General features: G+C 43.0%; 1 protein-coding gene across 2 annotated transcripts in view; it reads left to right on the top strand.

Moving 5' to 3' along the window:
• LOC119188260 (NBAS subunit of NRZ tethering complex) overlaps positions 1-12,818 on the top strand; it is a 79,237-nt gene that overhangs the window by 34,569 nt on the left and 31,850 nt on the right. For both annotated transcript variants that reach the window (XM_037436216.2, XM_075895755.1), the window contains exons 27-35: positions 3,127-3,186; positions 3,870-3,938; positions 4,062-4,184; positions 5,587-5,689; positions 6,169-6,380; positions 7,498-7,610; positions 8,605-8,681; positions 9,388-9,483; positions 12,438-12,559. In XM_037436216.2, coding sequence (XP_037292113.2) covers positions 3,127-3,186; positions 3,870-3,938; positions 4,062-4,184; positions 5,587-5,689; positions 6,169-6,380; positions 7,498-7,610; positions 8,605-8,681; positions 9,388-9,483; positions 12,438-12,559 — 975 coding nt within the window. The remainder of the gene's footprint in view (positions 1-3,126; positions 3,187-3,869; positions 3,939-4,061; positions 4,185-5,586; positions 5,690-6,168; positions 6,381-7,497; positions 7,611-8,604; positions 8,682-9,387; positions 9,484-12,437; positions 12,560-12,818) is intronic.

Below are 12,818 nucleotides of genomic sequence, written 5' to 3'. Positions count from 1 at the left end.
TTACAATATATACAACAGGTTGTGGGGTCTCGGCGGGGCGAACGAGCGCCTCGCCACGCCACGCTCTTGGAGAGAACGGACACAGCAGACGCGGTTGGTACAAAGCACACAACATACATACATTTATTAACTAATTTAGACGACGATATCGTCCGCCAAATGATACACCAATTTCAATTAACACGCTACCATACAAACAACATAACGCAGTGACACACTAAACACACAATAACATGATAAACACACACTGACACACCCAACACCCTAACACATACCCAAGGCGGCGGCGCCAACGCCTGACTTTCCACGTGGGACCTCGGCGCGATGCCCGCGGTGCCGAGCACCGGGGACCCACGCTACAGACAACCGTTCGCGGCAGCCGCCACGCGCAGAAGAGACTCGCTCAACCCTCGCCCACCACCAAGGCCTGCCTTCCGCCAGGGGCCACCGCCGGCGCTACCACTCTACCAACAGTGGTACTCAAAGCGAACACAACGCCATCTATCGCCGGCGGTGGTCACCACCGAAATAAAGCCTTGGGGCAAGACACGTGCGCCACGCGGCGCAGAAAACTTTACAGGGGGAGTGTCAGCACCCCCACATTCCCCCAATCTTAAATAAAACCATATCCCGAAATCAAAAATTAGCTACACAAGCTTTAACAAAAAAATCATATCGCACGATCATAATGTCCTTGCACCATGACACCGCCGCTGGTCGACACTGCTGCACTGTCCGGCTAGACTTCACCTCAATACCGGCCCCGCAACAGAAACGTTGCCGTCGGCGCGACGATCCGTCGCTAGCGCCGACACGTCTTCCAGTTGCGACCAGCACTCGCGAGGGCGCCGGACTGCAGGCAGTTGTGCAGGTCCCAGGCATCTCCCTCGCCCGACCTCACGACCGCATTCCTGTCCAGCGATGCTGACGATGTGCAGGACAGCCGGCTGTGGATGACATCCCTCCTGCTGAATACATCAATAACAACAACATAAAAACTTTAAAGAAAACAATCGAGCAGGTCCTCGGAAAGGGAGCTTCGAGTCTTTCGTCCACGTGGTACGTTGGTCAGTACTGCTAGCTAATACATCGGTGGCGGCTGAGACGCCCATCAAAATAAAACAAAAATCACTTTTCCTAACTCGTGCTCACAAGAAAAAAAAAGTGAGGGAAGCAGAGCGCAACACCTCAACCCCACAATCCACCTAGTTGTGCCACGTGCGACAGGCGGCTGCGCAGAGCCTTAGGCCTAATGAGTCGCTTGGCAACAACCGGCATCTACCCAGCACTCAGCCTAGGCGCAGAAGAGGTAGCCGCGAGGAGACGTCCACTCTGTGAGGTGGCCCTATCGCTCGCCGCACACAGCAGCTTACCGAGCGATCGGCGTCCACCGCCCCGGGCGGTGTCATGACGCCTCGGCGTCGAGCCGCAATACCAGACAGCAACGACGCCCGGCTCCCTGAGCCCAAAGATATAGAAGAAGCTATTTACAGAAAATCGGACCACTCACGAGGCTTCCGTACTCACTCGCTTCGGGCCTGGCCTACAAACCACATGCTCTAGGCCTTGCTCAACCCAAGATGCGGACCGCATAGCTCTCGTTCTAATTCAACAACGTTTTTGAAAACTAACAACAACAAAAAATAACAACACTTGCGAGCAAAAAAAATATAGAAAGTCAACCTGCTGACAAATTCAAACACGTTACAAAATCAATCTCCTCGCTTCTCAACAAAGCACACCACCGACACTAGCAAAGAAGTCCCCCCTAGGCCTACACTACTCCGGCTCTAACAAAATCCCTGTATTAAACCGCAAAAACTGTCGTCCGATACTCCAAGAGCTCCACGTTGGACAGCCAGTGTGGGGTCTCGGCGAGGCGAACGAGCGCCTCGCCACGCCACGCTCTTGAAGTGAACGGACACAGCAGACGCAGTCGGTACAAAGCACACAACATACATACATTTATTAACTAATTTAGACGACGATATCATCTGCCAAATGATACACCAATTTCAATTAACACGCTACCATACAAACAACATAACGCAGTGACACACTAAACACACAATAACATAATAAACACACACTAACACACTCAACACACTAACACATACCCAAGGCGGCGTCGCCAACGCCTGACTTTCCACGTGGGACCCCGGCGCGAAGCCCGCGGTGCCGAGCATCGGGGACCCACGCTACAGACAACCGTTCGCGGCAGCCGCCACGCGCAGAAGAGACTCGCTCAACCCTCGCCCACCACCAAGGCCTGCCTTCCGCCAGGGGCCACCGCCGGCGCTACCACTCTACCAACAGTGGTACTCAAAGCGAACACAACGCCATCTATCGCCCAGCGGTGGTCACCACCGAAATAAAGCCTTGGGGCGAGACATGTGCGCCACGCGGCGCAGACAACTTTACAGGGGGGGGGGGGGGGGGGTGTCAGCATCCCCACAAGGTTGAACACTTTATTATATGGTATAATGTGATGTGATCGCTTCAATGAAGGCAATAGGGCTTGAGTTAGCAATTTCTTGTGTAAGGTCATTCTAGTCCTTGGCTGCTCGAGGAAAAAAAGCTCATTCGTATGACCACATACGCCAGCATATTTGTTCTCAGCTAATTAGATATTTGTGTCATGGGAATAAAGATGTTGACTCCTGGGCGAAAGAAATCCGTAACTGTGCATTCAGCATGCAGATGTTGATTTTGTTTAACTGTTTGTTTTGGGTGGTTTGTAGCCAACAAAGCAACATTCCTAATTCAATCTAGTAAGCAATCATATGGGTAATGTTGGCACAAATCACATTTTGGTAGCTTAGCGTCAATTACATGCCATGTTTCAGCATTGCAAATGGCCAGGCCACGTTGAAATTTGACAAAAGACCACTTGCTTGTTAACACCTACTTCTCGACGAGCATTTTTTGTCAATTGGGTTATATATTAATAACTAATCTTTATTTGACGAAAATGCTTTTATGTTGAATTGAATGGGTCTTTTGTGGCTCATTAAATATCCCAGTTCCGCCATGTCACACTAGATTGAGAAAAGCTGGTTCGATGGCATTATGTACTAGGACTGTTTGCTGAGCTGGCTATGACAGCTGTCTTGCACTTGCTTGCAGAGATGACCAACTGGACTACATTGAAAGAATCATAAAGTGTGTTCCACAGCGAGGGGCAAGGTATGTAGGTGACAGCTAGACTAGCACTTTGTGCAGACATTTGCTTGAGACAGTTGGGCTGCAGTAATGAAATCAGTTATAGTTAGCGCAGCTGCAGCTCATTGTTGCTGAGGCCTAATGCAGCATCACGGCTTAGCCTACGCACTCGTCTCTTGCATTAGTACACTGAAACGCAGTCGGTGAATGAGCCCATGGTTGCACTCCCTTTACTCTTAATGAAATTTTCTATTACGGCTTGGCCTAAGGCTATACAGTGCAACTTTACTGTCTCACTCGTTGTTGCGGGTCGTGTTGTTGCGGGTCTCGTTGTCAACAAGGGGGACTGCGGCTCGTGCAGATAGAGTTGTCATTGTCAAAAAGTTGACACTTGCAGTTTCCTATTGGACAGTACCGTACCAAAAGCCAGAACTTTGTATTCAACACCTTTGCTGTGTGAAGCTTCATTTGAAGCAAGTATGTTGCTTACCTCTAATGCACAAGTTCGGTTCATGACAAGCTATTTTATGGTCACCTACGGCATGATTGCTTTGAGGTGAAAGGTCTAGTAGTGACATTATTTGTCACTGTATAACTTATTTTGTGTTTGTTGTTGCTGCATATTGGTTAATAGTTTCAACAATTTATTGTCTGTGTATTTATTTTTATGTGTACCTTACGGTGCAATGAACTTTGCTTTCTTGCAGCGGTGAAAACGATAGCGAGGAGCTCAAGCACTTACATGACCAGCTGGATGCTCTTGAAAGCTATATTGAGTGAGTGACCTGCATTTGATGGGCTGACAGAAAACAGCGGCTTGCCACTTTTCCAGCACTGTATATATGTTCAAGCAACTTGTTTATGCATTAATAAAACACACCTATCCCTCCGGCTTCTAGGGTTGCAGAGTGTTTTCATCGTTACGGCGCCAAAATCTGCATCAAGACGGTCGTTGAAAGTGTCAGTGATGTAAAACAACTCGAGCTCTTGTTGAAGAAGGTCACATCTGCAGCCCTGAAGAGGTGTGTATATCTACTGATTCATTGTTCCTGGTTTGAGTGACGACTTGATCGGCAGAACTTGTTTTGCGCAGTAATAGTCGGGGGAACTGAGGGACTCAGTTAATGTTGTTGTCTTGTTTTTGGTGTTTCTTAGCATCTAGTTTCAACCACATAAACTCTGTAAAAATCAAAGCCAAGAAAACTGCAGTACAGTTGAACCTCGATTTAACAAAGTCAGTGTGGCTCTCAGAGCATTTTATTAAATTAAGAACATTGTAAAATTTAGAGAACCAATTTCACTCGAGAGAATGACAAATTTATTGCCTGGTGAAAAAGCTCATTATTTTCGCCGTGTGCACTTCGTGGGCTGCGGGAGCACGCAATCATAGTAGCTGCCCACTGCAATCAAAGCATTATTGGCACTCTCATGTGCCCCAGCAAGCTACCTGAGAAGGTTGACGGCGTTCATCACCTGGTCTAGTGTGGGTGTAAAAGCCTCCACAGTATTTGTATCGTTCACATTTTCAGACTCATCTTGTGCGCCCAAACAAGTTGCACTATCTCCTCGTCATCGAAAACTTCTGGTGTGTCAGTATCTACATCGGCGTTCACGAAGTCATCAAAGTTCTTATCTGCGGCCACTTCGTCACACTGACGAAGCTCTTTCCAGCAAGTGGCTAATACCTCTTTCTGCTTGTGTTGTGGGTTTGTGGAGCCCAAGGCAGCCTCGAAAGTAGAATAGCGGAAGCCAGAATGTCGGAAACACGCTGGCAGCACACTGCTAGACATTTTAGTCACCATAAATTTTAAAAAAACTTATTTTTCAACACATTTTTTTATGGAATGCTTTGTTAAATTGGGTTTGGCAGTGAAGTTTGTTTTCTTACTTCAAGTTTAAAAAAACATCAAGCTTACGGGCAACTGTGGGGAAATCAGAATTTGTTAAGTTGGGAAATTCATAAAATCGAGTTTCAACTGTATAAACAGCGAAAGAATGTTCAGGCAGCAAGTTACTTTTTTTATTGACACTCAAACCTCAGCCCCGCTTCTCAGACCCTTGCGGTAATGATGATTATTTACAGGTGATAAGATGAAGTGTATGAATAATGCTCACACACTTTACTCTTTATAGACATGTAATGAAATAAAGAGATAAAATATATTAAAACAATATTATCGCATTTTAAAGTAGAATCCAAAGCTTTCACATTATATGTATTACGTTACATTATTAGCACTTTCGCTCAACTTTTATTACATTCTTTCTGTGAGCGGTTACTTATTCTGCTACGGAAAAGCACATATTTATTAGAGGAGGATTTTTTCGTTGCGAGGTAATGCTTCTGAATAAATGCCTATAACAAGGTTTTAACTTGTTGAATAGTATATTAATTTTTTTTAACAATCGAAACCTCTCTTTCAGGTCTCCTCCACTTACAGAAAATGAATGGAGCTCTTTCTTGGATGATATATTGCTGTTTCAGAAGAACGTCTTCAGCAGCCTCACAGTACCTGACTGTGTCAAGGTACTTCATACTGAGTCATCATCTGAGATATTTGCTACTGCATATTGATTACTACTGATAGGGGTGCCGAATTTCAAGGTTTTTTTTTTTCTGAATTCCTGAATTCTTGAATTTTTTTGTACTTTGTCTTCATTTTTTACACCATGATAAGCTTTGGCAATGCATCTGATGTTATATGTAACCAGTGGAATTGATTAGAATACTGAAAAGTTTACAAAGTACGATACTACATGTATGTAGTTTTTCACATCCAAATGTTTTACAAACATGCCTTTTGGAAAAACTGTATTAGGAGTCATATTATGCTACCTTTTTTACATTTACGCTAAATTGTAAAAATGTAGGCATTGTTCAGTGCTGAATGAGATGTAGACTACTGTCTCTTGCCCATGTATAATTAAATTAGCTAAATGACCGACGTAGCTTTCATTTTAAATGGTGTTGCTAATGCTCTCCCATGGCTTGTGCTTTGCAATCAGATGGTGGCACATGCCCTGCTTGGTTCAGGAAATCGTGAGTTTATTGGATCTGCATCGAAACTGCTGCTGTGCAACCAAGAAGGCATGTCCTCCAAACTGAAGCACCCAAACAGCTTGCCATTCAAGACCTCAGTGGATCTGGTCCTTTCTGCTGCCAGGGAATATGTCGATTCTGCAGCATCGCACATGGATTCTTGCATTCCTCTTGCGAGGCAAGTAGAGGCCGTGCAAAGTACTTGGCAATTTGTTTGCCCTGTTCTTCAAAGGGACACGAAAGGCAGACGAACGATCCTGAATCATTAGTGACCGTCGGATCAGGTAGAGCTAGCTACTACTAGTGGCGCTATAAGTTGGCGAAAATCTAATTTACATGTAGTCACTTGCAACCTAAGGAAAAATGTAAGCTCCGCCCACAGGACCATGGAGCACCTGCCCTTGACCTGTCCAAGACGGTTGTGCTAGCTAGTTTCTACTTAAAAAGTATTTTTTTCGGTAATGTAATACTATGCATGTTGAGAGATAAAGCTTGGTTGTTGCTACCTAAAACAATACGGTTAGCTTGGAAGCGATGTAAGGATCCCTGAATGAGCTTACCAAGACCTTCTAGTTTCTGACCTAAAACCAGCGACCCAAATGTCTGTCTGTATGAGAAAGTGCTTGGTGTCAAAAATTAAGTAAGCATTATTGGATGGAGCATTTATGCAAATCCTTTGTGGGAGGAACAGCGATGGCTGTGGGCAGAGCTGTCATTTTTTTCTTGGGCTGTGACCGAGTATTCCAGTTTCGTAGGAAACTTCATCTGATAGGGCTGCACAATTTTTCAGCAGGCAACACTGGCCACTATAAATGGCATGTATTAGATTCAGAGGAGTGTCACCAGTCTTGGAGCCCATGCTTTATGGGGCACTATGTTGCTTTCTTTAAGTTGGAGACTCACAGAAAGAGGGCACCACGCTGTTATTAGCGTCAATGGAGAAGCGAGTATGGGTAGTACTAGTGATAGATTTCCTGCTAGAAAATGGAAAAGAAGCCAAATGGCATTTTACTCATGTTTAGATAAATTATAAGTTAGTTATATCGATGGGAGACTATGTCTCAATAGTTGCGAATGAAAAAAAAATATTTGTATCTATGATACTGGTACCATATCCTCAAAGCTTTTTCACCAAACTAAGAAGGTGAAAGAGTGTGCACAGACAGTTTCTTAATGTTTATAATTTAGCTTTAAAGTAAATTGTTCATGGTTCCACAAACCTTTTCACGATGAATTATTGGTTCTGTGTGTTTAACACCTGCTGCTTTTTTTTTTTAACTCCCTGTCCTACTCAGGGCGTGTTTGCAGATATTGGACAATAGGCTTCCTGAAGTGAAGGCAGAGTTGGACTTTCTGTCAGCACTGCCTTTGTTGAGCCAGTTCAAAGTTCCTGCACTTCCCATTCAAGGTGATTGGACGAATTAGTTTTATGTGATGTAGCATCTCAAAGCAGCTCATTAGCAGTGAGGTATGTTTTACTGCATTACTTTTCATGCCATTTTGCTATGCAAACTGTTTATATGTGTACTTTTTTTAGTTCTTGACATCCATTAATTATAGAAAGTAGAATCCTCTGATACACTTGTTACGGGACCACTGAAAGAATACACATAGCACAAAAAATGTTACATCCAGTATCACATTATTTGAATCTGAATAGAAGGCTGTGCATGCTTCTTCTGCCTGGTAATTGGATTGACTAAGCCTTTATGGTATTTTTGTAGCTGTGAATCGCACAAAAAATTAAACCTGTCATTTCTGTCAGGTGCTTTTATGAAATGTTTAAATATCCGCCAAGCACCCCATAGTCTTTTGCAAGTATCCTTGCAGCCGTACACATCACAACGAGCTTGCAATATATCATACATAGAGGTACATAGTAATGTGGCCGTTTCAGTCATTTCATCTGCAACCTCATCACTTTCAACGTCATGAGTCTTGAAGAATTCTGTTGCTAGTAACAACTTAAACGAGGCAGTGGCAATTCTAGTCTGTAGCATAATAGGGACTGCAAAGTAACCATAAATTTCGTTCAAGAGTAAACGAAAGTGCGACCTCTCTCAGTGTCATGTCTTCGGTGCACTCAACATAGCTGGAAATATAAATTTAAGAAGCTTGGGGCTAACATAGATGAACTGGAATTCGATTATGACCAACATTTCCCAGTGCAAGCGCTGGAGAAAATTTAGCAACATAGAACATAATAGCAAGATTACACTGTAGTAATGTCACACCAATGCGCAATGGCATAACACATGAATTGAATGTCGTATCTGTGATCCATACAGAAAAGAATAGCAGTCTCAGATGGAGCATGACTGCAACTTCAAGAGAAACACATTAAAGTAGTCTGATTTCTCTGATTTACTGACGCATGTACAACCCTTGCACTCTTTCCTTAGCTCGACTCTGTGATAAGATGGAGCTGATCAGAGAGGCTCTAAACCACACACCAAATGCCTACAAACAGTCCGACAAGGTGAGGCTTGTGTGTGTGTGTGTGTGTGTGTGTGTGTGTGTGTGCGTGTGTGTGTGTGTGCGTGCGCGTGCGTGCGTGCGTGCGGGCGTGTGTGCAATTTCAAGAGACGGTTTGGAATTGCCTTAAAGCCCAATTTTAATTGAATGTATACAAGGTTTATTTGTGCCCATAACATAATATGAATATCAACTGCAGTAATGGGAGACTGTATTAACTTTTACTCCGCGGAGTTCTATATCATTCATGAATAGACATACACAAATATATTTACGTTCTGCCTTAATGAAATTCAGTTCATTGTGACCAGGATCGAACTTACAACCTCAAGCTGAGTGTCCAGCAACTTTTTCTGAATTAATTTAATGCATTGCAGCAGCATTTGTCAGCATGCCATTCATCAAGTAGCCATTCAATTTCTGAAAACAAATTTTATACCAGGACTTCTGTTTGTTTTAGTGCTTTTATTCTTAGTGGAAGCTACTATTTGACATTGGACGTAGTATGCACAATAGTGAAATATTCGAATTTGGAGGAATTCAGGTACCGTCTGTCTCTAAGGTTGTGCCTTGTGGTCAGAACAAGCATTGTCCGCTGATAGTTAGATTGTCCGTGACAGACTCCGTGACATTCAGTTCATTCTGAAACTAAGCCGTTACGAATCACACTGAACAGCATCCTCTCTCTGTCTCCTGTGTGACAATTTTAGATGCTCAAGCTGGCGGAACTGCTGCACTTGTACGGTGAGGACACAGCAAGACGTGAAGGAGCTGTTCTCTCTCTGCTTGCGAATGTTGCCCTTGAGGTATGATTTCAGTCAGAGCATTAGTGTACTGTATGCTTGAAACCAGCAAACTAGACTAATAGCAATATCAAATTTTTAATATGAATCGAATATGAATACATAGCTTCGAATATGAATTGAATATCAAATGGTTAAGAGATTCAATTTTTTCATCAGTAATATTTTACTTTACCACATAACTATGGTGAAAACAGTACGCTTTTTAGCTATTCTTCTATAGTCTGTTATTGCACAAAAAAAAATGCCACCATCTGTGCTTGCCAGGAAGCATATGACTGTGCTAAATAGTTGAGCTTATGGCTGTGATGTATTCGGTTCAATTCTCATGCTGAACAACCTTCTTCTCTCTTCTTTTTCTTTTTTTATGTGGTCGCTCTTGACTGCAAAAGAAAAAGCTTTTGTATCTGCCATGATGACTAGTGAATACGGGGCCGCTCCATGGTTTGATTTTTGCCATGGCAGCCACATTTCAATGATGGGAAATGTAAAAATTAACACCTGTGTACTTAAATCTAAGCAATTGATTGTTAAAGCACCCTAGATGGCCACAATTCATTCGAGTTAGCAGGTTCCCAGACTCTCAGTTTTAGTCCGTTCGATCCCAGATTTTATCATTTTCTTTTCATTTTTGCCCTTGTTCTCACTCACTGGTCGAGACACTTAGGCAAGCAGGAGTACTTAAGGCGTCTTTCAACTACACAGCAATACTTGTTACCTGGCATGCTTTCGTTCCCTTTCTCGAAAACTACGCGCTCATCATTTTCTAGTAAGAGTGCTCGGTCACGCTGATAGCCGCGCGATTGTGACCAAGGAGTACCGGGCACTGTGATAACGCAAGGAAGGCACGCGAGATAAACTGATTACATTAGTGCGACGAAAAGATGCCCCAAACACGCCTCTTTTTTTGCTTTTCTTCTTTCTTTCTAATTGAGCCACAACTATCGGTGGCGGGAGTACTCACCCTATTGCCATATTGTGAGTACCTTCACTGCACTGGCTGCTGACGACAGGAAATTAGCCATTGCAAAAAAGGCAATATTGAGCAACAGAGTTACTGAGGATTTATTGCAGGAGACGCTGCCGTGGGAGTTTGATGTGCGTACAACGAATTCCCAAAAGCACCATTAAGAACGCAGCGTAACTATGCAGTAACTGCCCAAATATCTGTTACCTTAGGTGCGTCGCTGTTATCAACAGAGAAATATATGTGATAACGCCATTAAATTGTTACTCAAATCGCATAGCCTTTTCTTTGTTTGCCATTACAGAAAGACACTTCAGATCATTTGCATGATGACGCGCTACTATCAGGTCATTTAACTATATGACAGCGAACTATATATATAGCTATATATAGTGGCACAGCTGACGGACGACTCGTCAACCTTTCTTCGTCACCTGCACATAAGTTTTTGCGGTGATACATTAGTGAAAACCAGTGCAACTACACGTATAATACGCATTAACTACTGCATCGCCAAGCTGAGCATTTTTAGTTGTTTGAGTGCGGTGCTTCGCCTAGGAAGCTTACTTCATCAGCGCCACTTGCTCTAACATACGCATACACTTTCCTTTCTGTAGGGAAATTTTTTTTCATCATGCTTGCTCGGCCCTGCACCGGGCAAAGGTTTGATTAGTATTTTGTCAGGATAATGCAGCGGTGGCAAGTTGCCTTTTTTTCCACAAGCTATACACAATTTATTAAAGCAGTCCCGCACACAAGGGCGCACAGCAGTGAATTGCATGATCAGGGCACTTACAGTGTTACTGCTTAAAGGCTGTAACAGCGCTAAGCCTGTAAGCCACACGTACTGTCGAGGAGGCAGAATGCATGGTTTATATTCTTTAAGATGCTTATTATTGGTACATTTGTCGTGATTAATAGTTGTTATTACGCTAACGCGTATTTCCTTGCAGGCATCATAGCACTCCTGCGGAAGTTGCAGTAATTGCTGCACAGTCTGCTGTTGGTGTGCTTATCATAAAGGCACAAAAGCGAAATTTCTTTACAATAAGACATGCAAGCCATTGTTTGAAAATTTTAAATATTCAAGTGACTTCAAATATTAGAGCTTTCAAATATGTGATCATCGAATCAAATATGAATATTACAAATGCAATTTTCGACAAATATTCGAAACTTTCGAATACCTAGCTACTTAAGCCTGGCATGTGCGCACACATACTTTTTTAACATGTGGTAATTATAGAGAAATTCCTGTGTTGTATGCTGGAGTTGTACAGCTACTTATAATATTATTTAACGCTGTTTGAGTGGCACCAAGAAATGCATAATTGTGTCAAGTTATAACAGTGGAGCTGTTCTATGGCTAAGCGTGATGACAGAAGAGTGCCCGTGTTGCACCCATTGAAGGCATAGCTGCTTTTGTCACAGACAAAGTGGTAGACACACTGTGAAGTGAAAAAGCGTGGTTCAAGCGTGAACGGCACTTAAGGTCCCTGTAGCAGGAGCGAGTGTGGCAGGGCCTGCCATACATCCTTTTCCATGAATATGTACTCTAAAAATTTCGTAGGTAATCGCTGGCACCTTCACAAAACTTGGAAACATCACAAAATATCACAAGGGAAACGCAGAACTGCAACTCCATTGTTTTTACAAATTTCACACTGAGCAAGGTTGTTCCCTGTCTCTCTTCACCTGACATTTTGGCAAATAATTCAAATTTGTGGTGCCAGTTTTATATTAAACCCTGGGATGACACAAGAAGTAAAACCTTGAAAGCAGTGTCTCATTTGTGGCTTACATTTTCGTAGAAAATCTCTAAGTGTTGTAGAGGTTGCTGTCACTCGATTATGATTGGAAGGGAGCAAGTTGAACTGCATACCAAAGCAAATAAGCCATTGCAAAACACAATCATGTTTATTTCGGATAATTTCGATCTGAACTGAATCGTGTCAGTTGGTTGCACCTTGCGATTCTTGTGTTTCTCTAGGATGCAGACTACAAGCACTGCTATGAAGTTTGCCAGAAGCTGATGGCCGGGTACCACTCTGAAGGCTGGAAGATATGCCAGAGCCTTGGAGAATGCACCGAGTTCAATGATCTTGCCGCTCGGTAATGTGTTGTTTCTTGTTTTGCGCTACTATAGAACTCGGCATTTTCTAGTTTTTTTTTCATACTCCTTTGGCATTATTCACTGAAGACACCTTACGTTGTTTTCATTGCTAAACTTTTTAACAGGGCTAGAACACTTATGGTTCACTTCCATGACAAAAATATCCCTACTACAATTTTTTTTGCTTATATAATTGTTATAAATGTTACTTGGTAATATGAATGCGTTTTAGTCGACATCAAGAAAACTTACAGAACC

Source organism: Rhipicephalus microplus, chromosome 1 (genome assembly GCF_043290135.1).
Source record: "Rhipicephalus microplus isolate Deutch F79 chromosome 1, USDA_Rmic, whole genome shotgun sequence".
In the NCBI taxonomy this organism is placed as follows: Eukaryota; Metazoa; Arthropoda; class Arachnida; order Ixodida; family Ixodidae; genus Rhipicephalus; species Rhipicephalus microplus.
The sequence above is the reverse complement of the archived record's forward strand: the minus strand, read 5'-3'. Positions and strand labels throughout refer to the sequence as shown.